Source organism: Myotis myotis, unplaced genomic scaffold (genome assembly GCF_014108235.1).
Source record: "Myotis myotis isolate mMyoMyo1 unplaced genomic scaffold, mMyoMyo1.p scaffold_m19_p_3, whole genome shotgun sequence".
In the NCBI taxonomy this organism is placed as follows: domain Eukaryota; kingdom Metazoa; phylum Chordata; class Mammalia; order Chiroptera; family Vespertilionidae; genus Myotis; species Myotis myotis.
This window is the reverse complement of record NW_023416335.1, coordinates 139,806,158-139,821,278: the sequence shown is the minus strand read 5'-3', so window position 1 is coordinate 139,821,278 and position 15,121 is coordinate 139,806,158. Positions and strand designations below refer to the sequence as shown.

Genomic DNA, 15,121 nt, shown 5'->3' with positions numbered 1-15,121 from the left:
TAGCAGTTAATTTAACTCGCTTTTTTGGGTTAGAATCTAAGGTGATTATTTTGCTACCCTGTGTTAAAATATAAATAATTTTAAAAAAGAACTTTGGAAATGATTTCTTTTTACTTCCTGAAAGAAACTTGATGTATCCTCAGTATATCAGGATAGTTAATAATCTTACTCTGAAAGAGTGAGGGCAATGGTCATATTCATGTCATAGGATGCTTGGCATGTGAGAATGTATAACATTCCAAGTGGCATTCCTACAAATTTCTTACAATTTCAAGACACAAACTTTACAAGCCACATTTTTATTGATACCTTTTAAAAAGTTGTTTTGGTGTGTCATCCTATTTATTTTAACCAGTTCTTATTTATATATAATACTCAAAAATAGCTGAAAAATAACAAAAGTGGCAAAAGAACAGTGATTAGTAAGAACAATACTTTTATAAAAATAGTGTTTTAGTTATTGTTATGCCTAAAATTGTTTGGCTGAATTTCTCAGGAACAAATTGTCATGACTTGGTTTAAGGTGCTTTCTTTACCTTTAAAATGGTGTGTTATGGCAACAGGAATCATTCTTTTAAGTATAACTCTTTTTAAAGTTATTAATGTTCTTTTTGAGTATTTATTTAGAGTTGTAAGGTCCACTGTGTTGGGGCACTGAAATTTATCTGGCAAGTCTGTTGAGATGATTCTGTTTTAATGAAATAGCTGTTCTTCTCCAGATGTCTATATTTTTAACTCTAGGGGCTGATATTCTGAAAGGGAGAGTATTGACATGCAATGCCTTTTCAAAGCTCTCTACATTTGCTTTTCATTATACTTTATGGTTAAGAGGCCTTCTGAATTTGATGGATTTTATTTGCTTAATTAACTACATCAGTAGCATATTGTAAGGAAGCCTGTAAATAGGAAAAGTATGCCATAAAGCAAGTATAAGGAGCTTTCACCTCTCTGGAGTTGTCCCCTTTTAGTGGGCATTGTGTGCACTTTCAAAAGCCCATCAGCTGTTTTATTATTGGCTCCTTTGTACTCATCAGCTGACTTTATGTTTTAGCCAGCTGGTTTACCTTATTTTCCTCTGCTCAATACCACAATAAAGGCTTCTCTTGGCTTATTGCCCCCTCAAATAAACTGCATGGCTAATACTTCTCTATGCATCAAATTTTTCCCTGATATCTGAAAAAATAATGATGCCAATGGGGATTCTGGCAAGAGAAATCTTAAAACAGACCTCAATGTTTTAAGTGTTTGAAGTCAACTGGAGAATAGTTTTAACTCCATGCTCATTAGGTCTTAGGTTATTTTTGTTATTTAAATTTCCTGATTAAATCTGGAAGACAATCGAACACAAACAAGCAAACATTTTGCAAGCTGTCAGTACAAATTATTTCTTTGCTAAGGTTTAAGGGGATTTCTCAGCTAGAGGACTAGGAGACTAACATACCAATGACAGTTCTTGAGGTTTAATGTGAAAAATTGATAATGTTCGGTGTGTTTTCAGGATGGATTGGGAAGAAAAAGAATGGAGAATTGGACTCTTATGCTTCTTACCATTATAGGTTAACTGGGATCTAATTTATTCTCTTATCTTAAATAATTAGAAATGGAAAAAAGTATATAAAGCAACATTATTCATCCACTGGATAAAAATCAGCACAGATATATAATCCCAGGGAGAAGGACAATAAAAGGGAGTCCTATTATTGCACCAGATTACTTCCTGGAGGCAGTAGTCAGCCCTGGGCAAACTATGGCCATTGGGCTGGATCGGGCCGTTTGAAATGAATAAAACTAAAAAAAAAAAAAAAAGAAAAAAGACCGTACCCTTTTATGTAATGATGTTTACTTTGAATTTATATTAGTTCACACAAACACTCCATCCATGCTTTTGTTCCCTCCCTCCGGTCCAGTTTAAGAACCCACTGTGGCCCTCAAGTCAAAAAGCTTGCCCACCCCTGGTCCAGATCATGGATTAGAGATGGAGAACCCAACTAGAGTCCAGCTGTTTTGCTAAGTTTTAGAGACTGAGATCGATGTTAAGGAAAGCCTAGAGCTCTAAAATTTCTGAATAGAGTACCAAAAAGGACCAGAGAGATTTAAAAAAAAATGAGTAAGAGAGAGGTGGGGCGGAGAGGGAGAGAAAGAAAAAGAGGGGAAAGAGGAGGAGGAGGAGGAGGAGGAGGAGGAGGAGGAGGAGGAGGAGGAGGAGGAGGAGGAGGAGGAGGAGAGGGAGGGAGGGAGGAAGAGAGAGAGAGAGAAAGAGAGAGAGAGAGAATGAATAAGAATTCATACTGGAAATTTTCAGGGATGTTCCCTCCAGTGTTTGTACATGTAAGAGAGGAAACAAAAGCCAAGAAAAGAAGCAGTAGAAAAGAGTATCTTTAATTCCTAGAACCGACATACTGACACAAGACTGGGAATACTTGGTATTTCCCCAGCTAGAGTGGAGATACCACTTTATACATGAGATATTTGTTAGAGCTTTTAAAAGTATATTTATTTTATGAGTGTTGTTAAATTAATGCTAGACCAAAAGCTGCTCTATACCTTCTTTAAGCTTGTAATAAATTCTCAAAAGTAACAATTTTGTGCCATTGCAAAGTCAAACACTCCTTGGAATCCAGCAGACAAAAATGTATAAACCAAAATGACTACCATTCAGTAAAAAAAAATTATGAGTATTGTAAAACATAGTATAACCTGACTAGGAGAATAAAATATTCATTAATAGATATTGATAGGATAAAATTTGTGGATAAGAGTATTGAGCAATTATTATAATAGGTTCCATTTGTTCAGGAAGGTAGAAGAGAACATAAATGCTATGAAAAGAAATGGTAGGCATAAAAGATACTGAGTGGAACTTTTAGAGATGAAAAATGCATTATCTGAAATTAAAATATGCTAGATATGATTAACAACAAATTAAATACTATAGAAGTAAAGATTGGTGAACTGGAAAACATAGCAATGCAGGTTAATTGAATGCAAAATAAAGAACAGAGAGTTAAAAAGATTTAAAGAATAAGCCACATTAGTGACCTGTGGATACATCTTAAAATCTAAGTGAAAAAGTCAGACATAAAAGGTACAGTATGACTTCATTTAAATGTGTACTCAAAAGGCAAAACTAGTGTCAGAGAAAACTTCATCAGTTGCCTGAGTTGGGAGTGGGACATTGACTGCAGAGGGGCCTAAAAGAAGTTGTTAGGGTAAAGGAAATATTCCATATTTTGATTGTGGTGCTGATCATGTTGATTTATTCCATTGGACTTGTTGGATTTTATTGTGTAAAGTTTATTTCAGTCAAGTTGCTAAAACTAGGAATATGACTATTTTAGCAAACAACACAGTTGACTAACCAATTGCATTTTTTTTTAAATATATTTTTATTGATTTCAGAGAGGAAGGGAGAGGGAGAGAGAGAGATAGAAACATCAGTGATCAGAGAGAATCACTGATTGGCTGCCTCCTGCATGCCCCCCTGTGTGGAGATCGAGCTCTCAACACAGGAATTGAACCATGACCTACTGGTTCATAGGCCGAAGCTCAACCATTGAGCCAACCCCATTAGGCCCAATTGTATTTTTGTTGGTTATTTTTTCTCTCTCTCTCTCTTTCTCATAATTAAATGTTAGAAAATTGTCATTTTATGAGGTTTTGTTATTTACTTTTTAAAAATCACTGATATTAAAGTTTAGCCAGGTTGGAATTCTCACATTCCCTGAAACTATTGCCTGAAACACAATGCCCGCTCCCCCGCCCCCCCGCAGTGTGTTTCAGGAGGCATTGCTGCTTTTCATATTAGATTTGGTGGGGGGGAAATGACAAGTCATTTATTTCATTTTTATTTTCAGATTCTTTTCCTTTTAGCTCTTACAATCCTGGCCAAACTCTTCAATTATGCTTCTTGACCTTTCCTCAATAATTCTCAAGGCTATTCTATTTCTTACAACATTAATAGCTCACATTTATTTCTTACTAGGTGGCAGACTCTGTTCTAATGACTTCATACATTGATTACCTTTAATTCTCACAGCTACCTTGTGAAGGTGTACAATGACTCCCCATCCACCACCCTGCCCATCCCCCCCATTTTACAGCTGATGAAACTGAGGCGCAGCTGCTGCTAAAATCATAAGGCTAATAAGTGAGGAAGCAGAGGTTTGACTATAGACAGTTCAGCGTTAGAGTCCATTCCCTGAGCTGTCAAACTGCAAATCCACTAAAATACAGATCTTAACGGTTAGTGTATAGAAGAATCAATTTATTTAAATTCAGTTCTCAGACTGTTCCCTCTCCCTCACAATTCTTATTTGGTAGGTTTGGGAAGAATCCAGTAATCTGTATTTTTAGCAAGTGTTCCAAGTGGTGGTATCTTGAACCCAGTTTGAGAAACTCCATTTTCTGTGACGTTAAGTTAATTATTTAGCTTTTCAGGGCCTTTGTCTCCTATTCAAAGGTGATGGTCCGGTAGGATGAAATAGTTGACAGCTCCTGGCAGACAGTCAATCCTCTGTAATAAGTTAACTTGTTTTTTGTTTTTGTTTTTTCTCTTGGTGGTAGATATTATTTCATAGAATTTGTCAACAGTGACAACAATTTTGGACACTATATTTCAGTCATGGTGAAATGATATCCTAATAAGCAAAGAACATTTCAAAGTGAAAAGACATCTTATTGAATGTGAACACTTTTCAATTTGATTATATCAGGAATCACAGTGTGTTCTGCTCCTGTATGTGTTTTGGAAAATACCAATGAGCTCATTTGTAATTGGTAAATAGAATTATGTTGTATAATGTAGAAGTTGCATGGCTTTATATGTGCTTTATTCTATACTGAGGGAGGCAGAATAGTCAGAGTAGAGCTATTGGGTGGCAAAAGAAGCCTTCAGCTTTGATACCATATAGTCAACAGGTACCCCTTTGGCTCAGTTGTAAGAAAAATTTAAAAATGAGTGCTCATATCTGGATCTTCCTTGCCAAAGGGGCATAGCCCTTGTCTTGTGAGGCTTTCAAATATTTGCAGATTGCCCAGCCCTCCGTGCACTCTATTGGCAAGCCAATTGGCTCAGAGTTGGCCTTCCAACTGAATTTTTCCCACCAATTCTAATTTACGTGTTGCCAGCATTTCTATTCAATATTTTAAAAACTATGAGCTATTTTTTTTTTGCTTTGGATGGTCCAAATTATTTTCTGATGTAGTAAGATTATTTTTGCTAGTGATTTGTTCACAAAGTTGCATATGTTCAGAATGGTCTTCCCAGAACCAATTTTCCCAACAAGTCCTATTATTTTAGGTATGCCATTGTGTTTGCAATGTGAGGATTAGAGAATGCATGTATCTTCTCAAATAGTTTAAATCTATTTTAGGAACTTAAACATCTCTAGATTTGCAATATCTTATAGTCTATGAAAGAATAGTGTGTTCAATGGTTTATAAATTATAAAGTAACTTACTTTGTCAGAGTGATCATGTCATTTTTTTTGTTACACCAGTGTTGTATTTATTTCTTATTATCCCATTGGGTAAACCCACTTCGGTTACTTTTTTTTTAAAAGTTGTTAAGATTTCTAACTTGTATTTGAGTTTCTCCTCTACTTGTCTCAAAAGAACATATAAATTTGATGTTAGTTATTGGCTCTTTTACCTGTAAATTACTCCTTCTTATTAAAAAGTACATAATTTTGAAGCTGAAAATCCTATATAATAAAAGCCCAGTAACTGAACGGCAGAACATCTGGAACAACCGTGGCCCCTCTCCCTGGCTGGCCACCCCCAAGTGCCCCCCCCCAATCAGGGGTGGGGCTGGCTTGCAAACCCATGGCTTCTCTCCCCAGCTGGCCACACCCCCCAACAGGCCCCTGACCCCGATCGGGGGTGGGGACAGTTGGCAAACCATCTGGGGCCCCTCTCCCTGGTCGGCCACGCTCCCAAGTGGGCCCCCCACTCCAATCAGGGTGGGGAGGCCCTGATCAGCCCCCATTGTGGTGGGCCAGTTCGACCCCACCAGTGCACAACTTCGTGCACCAGGCCTCTAGTGGTAGATAAAATACAATTTCTTTAACTATAGACAGATATTTTCCACAATAATGATTTATGATTCTCATAATTGCTACTATTTATTGAATATATACTAAATGTCCACTCATTTTTATAGGAACTTCACTTGCAATATTACTAGTTCTTAAAATATTTGATATAGATAGCCTAGATTTTCAGAAAGATAAGGATCACATAATCTCACTCATATGTGGAATCTAATAATAAAATAAACTGATGAATAAAATAGATCCAGAGATGGAAGCATGGAGCAGACTATTGAACTTCAGAGGGAAGGTGGGGTGCGGCGAGGGGTGAGGGGGTGGGAAGATATCAACCAAAGAACTTGTATGCATATATGCATAACCTGTGGACACAGACAATAGGGGGGTGAAGGCCAAGGGTGGGGTTGGGGGCAAGCTGGAAGAGGTTAATGGGGGGAAAAAGGAAAAAAGGATCACACGTAATACTTTCAACAATAAAGTTTTTTGTTTTTTTTTTTAAAGAAAAAAGGTGTAAATCTGTCCGTGTCTTATAGAATTCTTAAACAAAAACATGAGGAATACAAAATCAAATAAACTGCTGTTATTAGAAAACTAGAGGCCCAGTCTACGAATTCGTGCATGTGTGGGGTCCCTCAGGGTGGCCTGTGGGGATTAGGCCGAAACCCACAGTCCAGCATCGCCTGCCACTCCTGCCTGCTGCTCCCTCTCATCCTGGCCCTGCTGTGCCTGCCCTGGGCTCACATACAGTCAGTCCCGATCGGGAGAGGCTTATGCAATCATAGCTGCGGCACTCTCAAGCCATGAGCCCTGTGTCTGGCGTACATCCCGAGGGCAGTGGGAAAGGGCGGGATGTGATTGGCCCTCTGGGCAGGCAGTGGAACACCCTTGCTGGCTTGGGGTCTGGATCTGTCCTGCTAATGTTTTCGCCAGTTCTCAGGAGCAACCTGGCGGCCACTTTTATATTGTTTTTTCCTTGACGAGTGTCTAGGGAGGGGAAGCAGCCACGGTGCATGAGGCCAACTTCTAGGAGGCCAGCAGCACTGTTGGGAATGTGCTGGCAGCGTCAGCCCATCGGTGCCTGGCCTCTTCTCTGGAGATTGGACCCTCAGGACTACTGAGGGAGTGAGTGGCTGCTGCCGGGCTGGTGGGCTGCTGGGACGGGTCGGTCAACTGAGTGGCGCTCCTGCAGTGGGAGCACACTGACCATCAGGGAGCAGCTCCTGCATTGAGTGTCTGCCCCATGGGGTCAGTGCACATCATAGTGACTGGTCAACCGGTCGTTCCGGTCGTTCCAGTTGTTCAGTCGCTTAGGCTTTTATATATATAGATTGCTAATGAAATCTCAACACTGTCACATAATATTATATTTACTGAACAATGGGGCCATTTCTCTGTGTACCCATTATCTAAGTGTACCTACTCTGAAGACAGTAATGTATATCTTTCAGATGTTTTCTTCAAAACATACCCCTTGCTTTTATTGCAGACCCTGGTATACTTTTTTCAGAAATGGAACATTATCTGGTTATAATAAAATTAGAGGCCCAATGCATGAAATTCATGCATGGCGATCTCTCAGCCCATCCTGCACCCTTTCTAATCTAGGACTCCTTGGGGAATGTCCTGGGGATTGGGCCTAAACCAGCAATCGGACATCCCTCTCACAATCCTGGATTGCTGGCTCCTAATCACTCATCTGCCTGCCTGCCTGGTTGCCTCTAACTGCCCCCCTCTGCCAGCCTGATCGCCTCTTACTGCCTCTGCATGCATGCCTGATTGCCCCTAACAGACCCCTGCTGCTGGCCAGGTTGCCCCCAACTGCCCCCCGCTGCTGGCCAGGTTGCCCCCAACTGCCCCCTCCCTGCTGGCCTGGTTGCCCCTTCCTGCCCCTTCCTGCCAGCCTAATCGCCCCCTACTTTCCCCCCCCACTGGCCTGGTTGCCCCTAACTGCCCCCCCACAAGCCTAGTCGCCCCTCACTGCCCCCCTGACAGCCTTATCACCCCCAACTGCCCCCCCTGCTCGCCTGGTTGCCCCCAAATGCCCCCCCCTGCTCGCCTGGTTGCCCCCAACTGCCCCCCCTGCCTGCCTGGTTGCCCCTCACAGAGCCCCTGCCAGCCTGGTCGCCCCATGCAGCCTGCTATTCAGTCGTTTGGTTGTTCCTCACTAATCCCCCTGCCGGCCTGGTTGCACCATGCAGCCTGCTCTTCAGTCGTTCGGTTATCCGTCACTAACCCCCCTGCTGGCCTGGTTGTAGGCAGCCATCTTGTGAGGGCATGATGGTCAATTTGCATATTACTTCTTTCTTATATAGGATAATTTTATGGATAGAAGTTGCATTTTCATATTCATTGAGTATACATTTGGACACTCTAGAAGTTTAGATTTTTAAGTTGTATTTAATAAGCTTGAGTAATAATGTTATAAATTATTTCTAAGATGGTTTTTAAAGTTATTCTATAGATTATATAGGCTCTTCCACTTTCTAACTGCATGATTTTGGTCAAATTGTTCAATGAATCAGAGTTACCCTTTCTATAAAGTGGAGAAAATAATTGTGCCTATTCTTTTTTTTTATTATTTTATTGATTTTTTACAGAGAGGAAGAGAGAGAGATAGAGAGTTAGAAACATCGATGAGAGAGAAACATCGATCAGCTGCCTCCTGCACATCTCCCACTGGGGATATGCCTGCAATCCAGGTACATGCCCTTGACCAGAATCGAACCTGGGACCTTTCAGTCCGCAGGCCGACGCTCTATCCACTGAGCCAAACCGGTTTCGGCAATTGTGCCTATTCTTAAGTCACCCATTGATTAAATGTGATAATGCACAAAGTGCTTGTCCAGTAACTGCTCTGTAGTACATTCATTTATGTATTAGCTATAAATATAGGATGACCCCCCCAAAATGTAAACACACTCTTTGAATAATTATAAAGGCAGTGTTTACTAAAATACATTTCATTTTCAAAATTGAGCTATCAGCTGTTGAAGTGTGCATACATTTTTTGGGGGGACACCCTGTATTGTTGTTATCATTACTAAAGTTAGACACAATGATTACTCTGTATTTTCATAACCTAGGCAGGCATGGTCTGCTGAATGATTTAGCAGCTTTAGCAAGTTACACTATTGCATGAGTTTAACCTGATTTCATGGGATAAAACAGAATGAACACCGTGCTTCATGGCTGTCAGTAGTGAAAAATAGCTGGAAATCAGACAAACAGCTTCATTGCTGAGATTGTTTCCGGGCTAAAAGTTCTTCCAACAGCTGTTTGTTTTGGCCATTAATCGTGTCTTTTTTTTTTTTAAGCTAGGGGAAATACGATTTTATTTTAAAAGAGAATGTAGGCTGGTTATTTCTGAAGTCAGGAAGAACGCCTGTCCTTCCACTATTGTGGTTTTTTGGCTGCTTTGACAATTGGACTGAGGACTTTTCCTTTTGTTCTTTTTCCTCTTTTTTCAGTTTCAATGCTCAGACTCAGACTGCTGTAGGGAGAAGAAAAGTAAAGCTAGGAGCTCTTTAATCCTAAAGAAGGAGGTTTATAGCAGTTACTTTTAAGAAAAGTTTACTCCCCAATGGAGTATTTAATATTACATAGATACTGACTCACTGGGGAGAGAGAGAGAGAGAGAGAGAGAGAGAGAGAGAGAGAGAGAGAGAGAGAGAGAGAGAGAGAGAGAGAATATGAATATGAGAATTTGAGTCAGCAAGAAAGAAAGATACTTAGCTAAAGATGAAGGGAAGTTTTGTTGCCTTGTCCTAAAAGTTATACTATTAGTTTTTCTTTCTTTTTTTAAAATCATAATGACTGCTAGTTTTGTTTAAAGTATTTGTTCTGGAAATACTAAAGTTGGAGTCTACCAGACTGAGGTTAGAAGCATTTTCTTTGGCAGCAAGAAGATGCTTTTATAGAAGCCATGCCTGTACTTGGGGTAGCCTCAAAACTGAGACAGCCAGCTGTTGGATCAAAGCCTGTTCATACTGCTCTTCCGATACCAAGTCTTGGCACCACTGGGTCACAGCACTATTCTTCAGGACCTTTGGAACTTACTGAAACAGAGAGCGCAATGCTTTCTTGTCAGCTCACATTAAAATCAACCTGTGAGTGTGGAGAGAAGAATCCCCTCCAGGGGAGAGCTAAGGAGACAGAAGACAGCAAGGTCAGTGGCTGAAGGTTACCTGCAGACTTATGCAGCTAAAATGCAAATTTCCTTTTAGGTGGAATATAAAGCATGTTGTGAAATGGTGTCTAGTAGAGGAACACTGGTCTAAGAAAGTGAATAGTTTGTATAGCTGAAAAGCTCAGTATTTAGCTTACGTAAACTTGTACTTATAGTTTATACTTGTAAAAGTTGTGTACAAAATTCTCTGAATATGCATATGTTTTTATCACCTAGTATGTTCATGGATGAATGCCTAGTTCTAAATATTGCTCTATTACTGATAACAGTAACCAATCACAAATATGAGAAAAAAAGGGGACCTATTTTTCATACATAATGTAATATTAAAGAGATTTATTTGTAAAAGTTCATAGAGAAACCATCACTTTTCTCTAAATGTCATTTGCATCTTAAACACTTGCCGTTTGAATCTGTGTATCCTAGACTACTTAATTCATTGCAATATGTAGGAAAATGAAATATTATTTTTCTTGATACTGTACATTTGTCTGGATTTTTACTTGTAAATTGAAACCCTACTGTTTTACTTATTACTGACATCTTTTTCAGTCATTTAATTTATACATTTTGTGAGCAGCTGCTCATACTCTTGGTTTTTAAGCATGCTGTAGTCATTTTCTCCAGCTGCTGTGAGGTAGCTTGGTCCTTCAGCTGATGAACTTCAGGGGGATTCATTTGTACTTGGTAAACATCACTTTTTCATGTAGCTTTAACTACGACGTCAAGCTTTCCATTCTTACATCTGGCTTCTTAGAGAATTGTTTGATTTTACTCTCCCACCGAAATGTAATTTAAAAATAACTCAAGAAAAACAGTTCATATAGAAATCAACTCTACATATTATAAGAAAACCACCCCTTTTGTCTGAAATGTCCCATTTTATTTTCACCTGTTCAAGTCCTCTAAGGTGCAGCCCCAAATGCAACTTTCTTCATGAAGTCTTTGCTAGTCACTCTTTCTGCCTTTCCTTTCTTGTGATTCATTGTCTGTAGTAATACAGCACATTAACCTATTTTGCATTTTATTACCTGGATAATTTCTCCCCCCACTAACTTAAAAATAGACATATCAGGGCCATTTTCTGTGCTCCAGCTCCTTCTCTCCAATGCTTTATGCATGAAAATTAAGTAGTAATTTACTGGATTAACACATGAACAAATGAATGAACGAATGAACTAAAATTGTTCTGAGAAAGACTTAGTTAAATTCTTTAGTCTCATTGGATCATTTAATTTATAAAACATAGGGTTTGTAATGAATGATTTTAAAAGTACTTCTAGCTCTAAAATTATGTTGTTTCTTTGATGTTTTAAGAAAGTATTTTCACTGCAAGTAAAGTCAGTTAGAAAGTAATTAATTATAGGTTTATAGTTCTCAGTCCAATGAAAGTAATTCAGGGTAAAAGTAGGGGAGTATAAATTATCATTAGAAGACTACAAAGATTTAACTGTATGCAAATAATTACTAGTAAATGTGAATACCATACAACTCTGTTCTGTGTACCCACAATGACTTGTCTGGATTAGATGGAAAGAATAGATAGACCTTTTTTCTCTGCTGACCATGCTATTATCTCTGCAGGTTCAGTCAAACTTTCACTTTGATAAATGGCCTTGGCCTAAGACTTGACCACTATAAGTACTATTTGCAGTAGAATTTTGGTTCCTCTCTGGTTAGCAAACATATCAATCAAACATCTGATATTCCAATAGGACTCTGTGGTAAGTAATGCCACTTATCACATTAAAGAGTTTTTCAAACAAATGCAAAGCATGCCTGGTCAGCACTTCAAAATATTTCTAAATGTGAAAAAAGTATGTTTACAGATATTTATAAACTTTTGAAAAACTAGAACTGAAGAAAATAACAAAATGATCAAGGTAGCCGTAGTAGAGATACTTAGATTTGTCTGCAAATAGTAGAAAATTCAATCTAACAATAGCATACACAAATAGGAATTTTTTTTTCATGTAAAGGATAATGAGAGTAAGCAGTCTGTGGCTGGTAGGGTGACTGCATGAAGTTGTCAGGGAAACAGGCTCGCCCTGTTTTGTCCACCACCATCAGTTGTGGCAACTATCTCAGTCTTGAGTGCATAGTTGAGTTCCATTCAATTAAAAAGACATATCCTATTTCATTAAGGCTTCTTCCATACCCCCTTGGCTTGCTTATAGTTCCAAGGCTTTATCTAGCTGGGCAATAGAAACTGGAAATTTTAGTTTTTATGCTAGGAAGCTATGTGCCCAGCTAAAAATGATGGGTTCTATTTCTAAGAAAAAAGAAACCATGGATAGTACCCACAATAGATGATGGTCATTAAAAAACATTTATGTGGACTTCTCTGCTAGTCCTTGCACCAAACAGCCTCCCAGTCTGGTTAAAAAGAACGAACCTATATATGTGTCAGACAAGCATGTATCAGAAATGTATCTTCAACCCAGCAAGCCCTTCTCCTGTCCTTGTTTGTGATTATTGTAAATGCCATCATTCCAGTCATCTAATTTTGAATTCCTAGTTCAATATCTGGTGATATATATCACTATCTCATATCCATAGTTTCTAGACATTAGAGATTTTGTTTTATTTTATATGTTGGATTTGTCCCCTTATGCACATCCTCTTGCTTTGGCCCTTGGTAAGTTTTCTGTCAATTATTGCAATAATTCCAAACTGGTCTCCTCTTCTCCTTTGGCTCTCCACCACCTCTATCCAAAACATTCAGCATCCTCCTCAAAGAAAAAAACATTACTCTTCATGTTTTACTCAACCAGTAATACTGCAACAAGGAAGACTCCGGCTGGTGTCAGGGGAAGAGAAGAAGGGCTATTGAATGACTTGATTTCTATATTTTCCAGTAAGTTTTGTTTTAAGTATTGAGTTAACATTGGTAGTGAATTACAAATAAATCATTGGTATACTCAAGTGCCTAGACTTCTCAGGAGAAGACAATTAAGTTGACACATGGTCTCTATTGAATTGTTTGAATAATAGAAATAAATAAGAGAAACCTCAGGACAGAAATATAGAAGCAGAAGTCAGTAGAGCAGATGACTGGCTCTGGCCTCCAGCTGTTTCCTTCTTGGAGAAGATGCCTAATTGCTGAAGACTGTTGACAGTCCTATTGGCTTGCTCTCATGGTAGCACTTCCAGTGCTGGCCAGGCCAACTGCTGCATAGGTCAGCCCTCAGGTCTCTAGATGATTCGCCTGCTCTTCCTGTTTCTGCTGTGCTTGCACATTTAGTTATTTGCATTTAAAGAAACATGATTATTTCTTTTTTCAGTTATAGCTTATGGTCCAGGTTTCATGGCTTAGCTGTTCATGGTCATCGTAATTGTGTTTGCCTTTGTGGTAGCAATGGTGTGAAGACTGATTCTTGAAATTTACATTGTCTCAACTGGCAGAAGGCTAAGCTTTTCAGTGTCATTCATGTATTTCCCTTGAGTTACAATTTGTAGGAATGTGGCATTCTAATGCTAGTATCTATTATTTTAGTTTGTGCTTTACAAAGTGTTTAAAGAATTATATCTCATGCTTTAAACTGTTAAATTACCAAAAATTATGCTGTAAATTATATGTGATTAAATGTTACTGAAAATTGCCCTAACTGGTTTGGCTCAATGGATAGAGCATCGGCCTGTGGACCAAGAGGTCCCAGGTTCGATTCCGGTCAAGGGCATGTACCTTGGTTGCAGGCACATCCCCAGTAGGAGGTGTGCAGGAGGCAGCTGATCAATGTTTCTCTCTCATCGATGTTTCTAACTCTCTATCCCTCTCCCTTCCTCTCTGTAAAAAATCAATAAAATATATATATTAAATGTTACTGAAAATCTCATATATTTTTTTATTGTTCTTCAAGTGAGAATATTGAGTGTCAAATATTTGATGACAATTTGCCAAACACATTCTTCATAGTTTCTTCCTTCCCAATATATGGAAATCTTTTTTTCCTGTAATAACAAGGAAGGCATTAAATATATTGTTTATGGGAACATGAAATCAATTGGTACCTCCTGAATGTTTAAGCAGAATAATTGCACCATGGCTGGAATTTATGCTATCACTTCTCTAACAATTACCCTCAGTCAACCTTGAATTTAAAATATTAGCTGCCGCAGTTTAAAAAAACACATCAAGTTAGGAGCTCAGAGATTTGAATTAAACTTCTGCTAGATCCTGAAAATAAGTAATTTTTAAGCTCTCTGAACTTCAACTTTTGTAGCTGTAAAAAATAAAATAAAATTAGGGTAATAGTTTTTTATAAAGATTTTCTAAGGGTAACATTTTTCATTATCTACTCCCTTTCTCTTCCCATTTGTCCTATCAATTATCACATTTATCTTACTTTTTTAGCCTCTTCCTCACCAATGGATCCTTTGGAACAGGATTTTTTAAACCTTGGCACAAGTGACATTTTGGACTTGATAATTCTGTATTGTGGGGACAGTTTTATTATTATTGTTATTATTATTATTATTAAATATTTAGCAGCATCCTTGCCATTGCTGCTACATGCCACTAGCATCCTTCAGTTGTGACAACCAAAAATGTCCCCAGACATCGTGAAATATATCTGGGTGGAAGAAAAAAATCTAACCCAGTTGAGAAATACTGATTTAAAATAAACTTCCAAAAATGCTCAGGTCTATTATTTAATAATAATAACAATTAATAATATTTGTCATCTGCTTCAGATGATCACTCCATCTTTCCAACTTTCCAGATGCATTTCTTAAAAGTGTAGTTTGTATTCATTGTCATTATTCCAAGTTTTGCATTTGCCTTATTTTTCTTTTTTCCCCCTTGCTTTTCTTGATCTATGACTTCTATTCTGTTTTCCTAGAGGTTACCAATGGATTCTGAAAAGACATCTCTTCTTGGTTAACA

The 15,121-nt window shown here is 38.4% G+C and overlaps 1 protein-coding gene across 3 annotated transcripts in view; it reads left to right on the top strand.

Annotated features, from left to right (window-relative positions):
* NAV3 (neuron navigator 3) overlaps positions 1–15,121 on the top strand; it is an 840,800-nt gene that overhangs the window by 478,066 nt on the left and 347,613 nt on the right. For 2 of the 3 annotated variants that reach the window (XM_036299343.1, XM_036299341.1), the window contains exon 1: positions 9,737–10,212. The exons of the other annotated variant lie outside the window; for it this stretch is intronic. In XM_036299343.1, coding sequence (XP_036155236.1) covers positions 9,970–10,212 — 243 coding nt within the window. In that variant the 5' untranslated portion in view covers positions 9,737–9,969. Of the gene's footprint in view, positions 1–9,736; positions 10,213–15,121 lie in introns of those variants that run through there. 3 annotated transcript variants of the gene reach the window in all.